The 8606-nt window shown below is 36.7% G+C and overlaps 1 protein-coding gene across 1 annotated transcript; it reads right to left on the bottom strand.

The window, feature by feature from the left end:
* Nucleotides 1–367: 367 nt before the first annotated feature.
* LOC110925266 (putative F-box protein At5g55150) lies at nt 368–7954 on the bottom strand. Its single transcript, XM_022169227.1, has 2 exons — nt 6833–7954; nt 368–715 (listed from the first exon to the last, which is right to left on the bottom strand). The coding sequence occupies exons 1-2, from the start codon at nt 7952–7954 to the stop codon at nt 368–370; spliced, it is 1470 nt and encodes a 489-aa protein (XP_022024919.1).
* Between the last annotated feature and the right edge of the window lie 652 nt (nt 7955–8606).

The following is an 8606-nucleotide window of genomic DNA, read 5'->3' as shown; positions in this document are numbered from 1 at the left end:
TATTAACTCCTTTATGGTGGGGACCACCCTCATAATAACCAGCCGCCACATTCTCGGAATTATGACTAGAGGATTCCCCATGCATTCCATGCAGCCCATTAGTGACCGGCTCTTCGATACCACCATCCATGTCCCGCGACCTTTCAGGACCCAACTTTTCATTTAACGGCGACTAATCATTAACCGGCTCTGAAGGGGGTTCCGATAGGGGGCGATTTCCTCCTTCCGGCACCGGCGAACTCAGAACTAGAGACCTAATTTCACCTTCTTCGACCTCGTCAACCATATTAGTATCTTCAACATCTCCACCGACGACGAAGACTTCGTCCGATTCTTCCGAAGACGAATTACCCAATTCCTCATCCACTTAATGGGAATCACTAATCGGATCAGGTTTCCAAGCTATAACTTCCTCCGCAACCCATACAACAAATCTTTTCTCCTGCCAGTTAATCACCACCGACTCCTCGATTCTCCTACCCAGGGGGACTAACACCAGAACCGAGCCTTCAGAGTTATCCGATACTGACAATGAGAATGAAGATTCTTGGACTACTTTACCAAAAAGCCCACCAATCAGATCGTACAACGAGTTGTCCCTGAGATAGACGGGAACACCAGCAATTCTGAGGGACACCACTCGGTCAGACGGAAGCTCTGTTTTTACTTCTGACAGCTTTAACTCGGGTGCCTTCCAATGGTAGAACTGAACCACCTGTTCCACATCCGAAAAGGAGATGATTAGAAAGTAATAATGTGACTTTCAAATGTTAGATTCCAGCTGTGGCATTTGACCTTGTTGACTATTTACTAACGTACCGCGTGAAAAACAAGTGAACTTAGAAAACTACCCTATATCAGAACCAATGTAGGGATAATTTCATAAATATCCTTAAAACTTTGTATAATATTAGGGCTGCAAACGAACCGAATGTTTAGCGAATAATTCTTGAACCGTTCGGCAGGAAGTTTGTTTGTGTTTGTTCGTTTAATTCATGAACAAACACGAACACGAAATTCTGTTCGTTTAGTTAAATGAACGAACATGAACAGAGGGCATGTTCATTTATGTAGTTTGTGTTCGATAGTTCATTAGTGTTTTTAGTTTTTATATTTTATTTCAATACTCCAAAATTTTGAAAAATAAAATATTTAATAAGTATCAGTGTATTATATATTCTGTTCATGAACACTTGTTTTTGTTTGTTTGTTTGTTTCCATTTGTATTCATGAACATTAGTTTGTGTCCATTTTTGTTCATGAACATTCCTTTGCGTTTGTTGCCTAAAATTAACAAGCAAACACCAACACATTCATTTCCTTAACGAACAAACATAAAGTCTCGTTTGGTAAGTGTTCATGAACACTTCGTGAACATATATTTCCTTAACAAACAAACACGAACAAGGTCTTGTTCGAGTTCGTTCGGTTCATTTGCAGCCCAATATAATATTATATTTACCTAACGAAAGCTAAGTATCATATATATTGTTAGTCGTAAGCTTCTTGCTACTAGTTTTTATTTCTTATTTTGTTGGTTAAAAAGATATATATTGTTATGAATCACAAGAACACTAAAAGAACATAAACAAGAATCATAAACATAAGCTTACATATGATGATTTGTGGATGAAATGAGGTTGTTAAATACATACATGGCACTTGATTGTTATTTACTTGAAATTATGATGATGATCACCATAAGGAGCTTGTTAAATCGTGATTAAACACATGATTTAGCAAGTTAGAGGATGATTATGTGTTAACCCAAGAAGCTCATCCTCACTTATGAACATGAACTTGAGAATAAAATTTTTTCTTGAAAAATAGTAAATAAAGTGAACTAGTAATTTTGCAAATCTAAGATTTATGAATAAATTTCCAAGAAAATCAAGTTCAAAATATGATTTTTAGTAGAACTTGATTCTTACATAAATGTACATTGCTTTTGGTGATAAAATGAGTGTAAGAACACTTTATTTACAAGAAGAGTTCAAAAGAATAATTTTTGTAGAATATGTTTACAAGTTGTAAACACCTAAAATTTTCAAATAGGAAGTTTATTAAGAAATAAACACACTTTAAGGGGTAACTAAGTCTACTAAACATGTTACCAAGTTACTACGAGTTTTTGTGAAAGTTCATGTTCATATTGTTATATACATTGTATAGCTTTTGCACTTGGGAAGTGTAGTTTGATTATTGATTGTTGGGTTGATTTTTAAAAAGAAAATGATATGCTTTAATAGCATGGACACCTCCGTTTTTAGGGGAAACTATGGCGAAATTTTCTAAAAATATAAACACTTAGAAATTATTTTCTAACAAGTGTTTACAAATATGTTTTAAACTTTGTTTTTTCAAAATAAACTTCGCCATAGGTTTTGTCACAAAAAATAAAATGTCGGAGGATGGTTTTCGTAAATAAAAATGGATAAATATATATTTAGAATGTATATTTTATAATAAGACGCTTGTGTGAATATTTGTACGAATTCTGAACTAGTTATATTATATTAGGGTAAAATAATATATCTTAGCAAAATACCATGGGAATTACAACTCCAAAACAATACCAAAAATCTCACGGAAGAAATATTTAAGTTACACAATTAATATTATGAAGCCAAACGATAAAACGTAACTTACGTAATATTCCGGAAAACACTCGTACAACTATCATTTTTGGTAAATATTATTCCGGAAAACACTGAGGGATATGAGTGATAGATCTATTCGGGTGTAGCGAGCCCCACTCCTGAGTCCGCTGAGTGGACCATGAGGTGACTATGTCTTATTGACGAAATCTGCTAAGTTTGAGTCTTCCTGCATCACTTCACACATACCATTGGCTTTGCAACCCAGTGGTGATCTCTTTTTCCTTATTGCTACATACCAGGGACTTACATACATACTTACAACATTTCAAAGGTTTATACATACACACAAACGAACACATGAACTCGCTCAACTTTTGTTGATGTTTTTCAAACTACATGTATTTCACGGAATTTGTAAGGTGGATCTGGCAGGCGTTGGAAGTTTTTATGCTGCGTTAAGAATAAAGATGTCATCCATGGTCTTTGAGTTTGGTTAGTGTGTCTTATTCCTGGACGAGACACGTCTTCCAAACCTTGGTGTTATTCATTAACTTTTGACGAGTCTTTAATAAACTCATAAACAATTGTATGATTTGTAAAACTTGAATTTGGAGTCTACGCTTTAAAATGATGTTATCTTTTACACTTATTTAATAGATGACAAACCTATGGTTTTATCATATAGTTGATGTTATGATTGAATGCAATGATATTTAGAAAGTCACACCATAATCACGCTTCCGCAAAAGTCAGGGTGTGACAGATATCAAATTGGTATACTCACCTGTAAGACTGAATCTAGGGAATTTTGATACAGGAGTATATTCTGAGGTGGGACACGCCAATAAGTTTAAGTCCTTAAAACACTAATCTGTATCTCGAATCAATTGAACTTTGTGTGAAAATTTAAGTGGATCAATATACTGACAATCTAAGTGAATCGTTTAGAACTTAAAGTGTTTAAAGCTCAACGGTACTAGTGATTTGTCATAAACTGATATGATCATCTGACACGAACTCAAACAAAAATATTGTCTGCGCATATGTATGTAAATATTTCTTTACTGCTTTATGTTTCAGAAAAATACAAAAAGATTTTGATTCTGCTTTATTTTCGACAACCGATGTCTGAGAGCTGAGTTTCAAAATCTAAGTATGCTGATTGTGTTTCGGAAAATAAAAACAAGTTCATTAATTTGAAACTTGTAGTTTTAAAACCAAAAATAAAAAAACAGTTTTTGTTATCTCCAAGGTCATTAATTTGGACTTGGATGATTAACTGTGAGGGATTTGGATTCTTAGATTGTTAAAATCTGTTGTAAAGAGCTAGATTTCGATTTTGGATAATTTATACTGCCAAATCTATGAAGATTGTTGATAGGGGGAGAGAATCATGTAATCCTGGATATATTCATATTATTATATTTTAGAGCCAGGATCTTGATTAAAAGTTTTTAAGGCCAGGTCACGATTCCTGGACAATCGGAAAATGCTTTCACTGTCGAAATATTTTAGCTTATGCTGAGAGAGAGCCAGGATCTTCAATCCTGGATGTTCAAAACATTTTTTTACTTATAAATGTTTGAGAATTGCAGGTGTTGTACCAGATTACGATCCCGATAGCCGAGTCTAAGGGGGAGTCTGAAGACGAGCTCAGCGCAAGGGAGAGCGTGCATTCAAGCAGCCAGATAACTATCCTGAAGGAGCTTGTAACCGGAAAGCCAGGTGTCGATCCCAAAAGCACGGAAGCTTGACGAAAGGGGGAGCCTGAAGGAAGAGTCTACCGAAAGGGGGAGCTGAAGCTGAAGACAGGTCACGGGGATTCTGTTCGAGCAAGAGGGAGTCTGTGTTTGCTGAAGACGAGAAAGCTTCAAGAAGACTCAGAGAGAGAAAGACAAGACGCTACGAGATTGACTGCGGCAATATCCAATGGGGAGTCTGTTAGTGCATTTATGTCTATCGCCTCCGTCAATCGAGTTCGTAGCAGAAACTGAAGAAAACGAGACTTTATATTGTAATAATTAGATAGAAATAGCAAGGTGGCATTTTGGTAATTAATGAGAAGTCTCATTAATTCCAAGGCCTATATATAGGAATCTTATGTTAGTTGTTTAAGACTTTTGCCATTTTGGAGACTTGGAGAGCTCTAGTGTTAGAGAGAGAAGCTAAAGAGAGAAAGTACTCAAGGTGATTCACGGTTCTTGTACGATTTCAGATCTTTCAATAGAATCACGTTTATAGTACGTCGTGTGTGTTCGGTCACGTTCGTGTACGAATTCCTACACGAGTCGGTTCGCAATCGTTACGGAGTCGAAACCGGTCCTACAATATTTTCCTTTTTGTTGATCTTCTTAACTTTATCTTCAGCATATGATCTGAATGATCATATTTTTCTTCAATACTTACAAATTATTTCCTTACAACCCCTAAGTATTGTAAGAAAAATAAACTACTCATACTAAAATAACATAAGGTGAATTCAAACTACATAAATTCAAAGATTGACAAAAACAATGTTCAAGTAACATAATCGAACTGTTTTCCAATCATTGGTTAATCTGATATAGATCTCCATCTTTTAGATTCATTTTGTTGCATTCTTTGTACATCTCCTTATACCAGGTTATTGCTTGAACCCATTCATCAATGATGACTTCAATATCTGCTCTCAGCTCCTCTTTGTCATGTATCTTCAGCTTGAGCTGCTCCTGCTTCTTGTTAATGCAGTCTTTAATGTATTTAAGTATCTGATTAGATTACGTGCATATTTTTTTAACTTTGAAGAGAGCTTGCATATTTCTTTAACTCTGAAGATGGGGGTATAACAAATATATAAGCTGGAATAATGATTGCCCACCACCTATTACCGTTGTCCACCCCGAATTAAGAGAACTATCAGAGAAAAGCGATGTGTACCTAGACCAGACGAAGGGGAAGTCCTGATTGAAGATAGTTGGAAGTGCGAGGCAGATTGCCGATTGCCCGAAGGGGGAGGCGAATGGATTAAGAATTAGGAAAACAAGTGAAATGTAAATATGTGAATGTGATTTAGAATTAAGGATTACTTCGATTCTAATAATAGGTCTTGGTCTTGGAGGTGGAAGAGGAGTCCTTTAATCTCTACTGAGGTGGCTGAAATGTTTATTCTTCTAAACTTGATCTAGAATGTCGTTTTTCAGATGCTAAAGATGAGTGGTTTGGCTTGACGACCCGTCTAGGAAGTTTTCGGTTGCCTTTATGAAGAAAGTGTAATTCAGGGTGTCGAGTTCAACTGCTACTTTTGTTATGGGTCGAAACAACTCGGTTCCAAAGAAAGTCAATGTTTTTGTGTGGACGGCAGAGATGGATAGACTTCCGACACGAGAATCTCTTGTTCATCACAACATCCAGATCAAGATTATTTTGTGTGGACTTTGTGAGGATGTTGTCGAAAATGCCTGCCATTTGTTTACCTCTTGTCATATTGCCACTTTAGTTTGGCAAGACATAAGTTCTTGGTGCCATGCCCCCCGCCCTTGCTTTTTCGATCGATGATCTGCTTAGCCTTCACGAATCAACCCTGTTATGCAGCAAGAACTAAAGAAGGTGCTTCAAGGTATTATCATGATTGGTTATTAGTGTACATGGAAAGCGAGGAAAGAAACATCTTCTCAGATATTGCCCCAACGGTGCCTAAGGTGATGGAGGATATCTAATCCTTGGGATTTATTTGGATTAAACTGGGTCTTCATTTAAATATTTGATTTCGAAAGACTAATGTAGATTTTCTTTTTGAGTTGTTGTCGAGCCATGGCAGCTAGCGTCTTGCTAGTTTTTTTACTTTTTAAATGAGGTTTTGTGGTTAGGAATAAAAAAGCTAGCTCTAAATAAACTTGTCTGATTTTCATTAAATAAAATAAAATAAAATTTCAAAACTAGATTTAAAGTTATTGTAACCATTCAGGTGTTTATAAAATTTCTACTTTGTAGTTAGAAAAACTTAATTAAGTGTCTTCATGTAGATGCAAATGAATAAATAAATAGTGTTTGGATTCAACAATTTAACTCATCGATAGCATAATTGTCACCCATAATCGTAAGTAAACATTGTTATGCTATTTCTTCACCAAACAAATATCTTTCGATATGCTTATACAAATAGACATTATTTGCACTCTTAAACAACTACTTAATTCCCTTAATTATAGGAAGGTGCTTGTTTGAAGCCATAAAGGAGGACTAGACCGGAAAACCGACTCTTGTGACTCGAAGAGGGTTTCAATTCTACCGTTAAACATATGATATATTCCGACATCTCCTCCACCGCCCTCCGGTAGACCACGGTATGGTTCATAAAGATCATCGGTGAAGTAAATACAATTCGGCTTCACAGCTTCACCACCATCGATAGCAAACGATGAATTGAACCCTATAAAGACTGCTTTGCCCCCCAAACTCGCGATTTTCGACCACTTTCCATCGTCTAACCCAAATACAAAACATTGAAACCTGCTAGTCCTATACGGTCCATAACGCCCATACTCATCATCATGTTTCTTGAAATAGTAACGTTCACGCGTAACCATTAGCAAACTGTCACACCCCCACTCGAGTAAATATGCCCAGGGAACACACGAGCACCCGAACTCTTCTCCTGGGAACGTTGTCACTCGAGACAATGCTTTAGGACACAAAACATCGTTAGTTACGTCACATTCGTAGATTGCTCCCATCGTGGCCACTACATAGAGCCGTTTTCGCGCTCCATGATACGAGATATCGAACAGATGTCCTTCCCAACCTTTGATTCGAGTCCACGAAACATCTCCGGGCTGGCAAAACCCGATAGTTCTCCCCCAAACGATGATAACACGAAACGAGGGGTCTGATGACAAAGGGTTTGGTGATGTAAACACAACTTTTCTCATGCTAAACAAGTAGTACATCCATTCATCTTGATCAAAGTATAATTCCTCAATCATATACAGCCTTGGGAGATCGACTTGAGCACGAGTAAGCGGGTTAACAAGCTTGGTATAAAACTCTTGTTCCACGGTTGTTAGCAGCCACCCGTGAGTAGATACACATCGCTGTCGTTGCGCCTCTGGTAGAGGCAGCTTACGCATGGTACCGCCGTTGGATAGAAGAAGGAACCTACGCAGTTCGTGTTCATCGTCTTCATCTGTGTTGGATTCTGCAAGCATCAACATGGGCAACCGAGAAGGGAGATGTTGAATGGAGTGTTTGGTTGTGGTGGCGGAAGAAGACTTCCATGAAGTGCAAACACAAAGAAAGTTGACAGAATCTTCATAGAAATCTAACTTTCCGGAGATGTTGTTGAGAATCTCCGGCAGAAGGTCCGACCAAGTGGTCATTGTACAACAAAAGTCAGAAACGGTTGGAGTGTACGTAATCTATTGGTTGTTGAGTTATTAAGAGATAACGTTAATACATGTGTTTGGTACATTACGACGTATCTGGTCTGGATATTGGGTTAGATGCAGAAAGGTATATATGTTAAATCGAACCATTCACGTTGCAAAGTGGGCCCAAACACTCTTATCCGTACCTTGAATATCCAAGCTTTCTGTGTTGTCGGAACTTGGAACATTTTAACTGGATGCACCTAGCTAGTATATATCAACATCAATGTTTATGTACATACTTGATCATATCATAAACAAGTTTGAGTTTGAGCTTATATTGAAACTCATTTAACAAACAAACTTGAATCCTAAATACACATATTAAGCTTATCTAGCCTTGCAAACATAAACAAGTGTAATCTATTGCTTTTGGTGATAAAATGAATGTAAGAACACTTTATTTACAAGAAAAGTTCAAAAGAATAATTTTTGTAGAATATGTTTACAAGTTGTAAACAACTAAAATTTTCAAAAAAGAAGTTTATTAAGAAATAAACACACTTTAAGGGGTAACTAAGTCTACTAAACATGTTACCAAGTTACTACGAGTTTCTGTGAAAGTTCATGTTCATATTGTTATATACATTGTATAGTTTTTGCA

The sequence above is a fragment of the Helianthus annuus genome, chromosome 17 (genome assembly GCF_002127325.2).
Source record: "Helianthus annuus cultivar XRQ/B chromosome 17, HanXRQr2.0-SUNRISE, whole genome shotgun sequence".
NCBI lineage: Eukaryota > Viridiplantae > Streptophyta > Magnoliopsida > Asterales > Asteraceae > Helianthus > Helianthus annuus.
The sequence above is the reverse complement of the archived record's forward strand: the minus strand, read 5'-3'. Positions and strand labels throughout refer to the sequence as shown.

What these genes read in the sequence shown, in the direction of transcription:
- LOC110925266 (XM_022169227.1), bottom strand. Translation starts at nt 7,954, where the DNA reads ATGACCACTTGGTCGGACCTTCTGCCGGAGATTCTCAACAACATCTCC. An exon ending in TCTTCGAGTCACAAGAGTCG is followed by an intron (nt 716 to 6,832) that starts GTTTTCCGGTCT and finishes GATGTGGAACAG; the next exon opens with GTGGTTCAGTTCTACCATTG.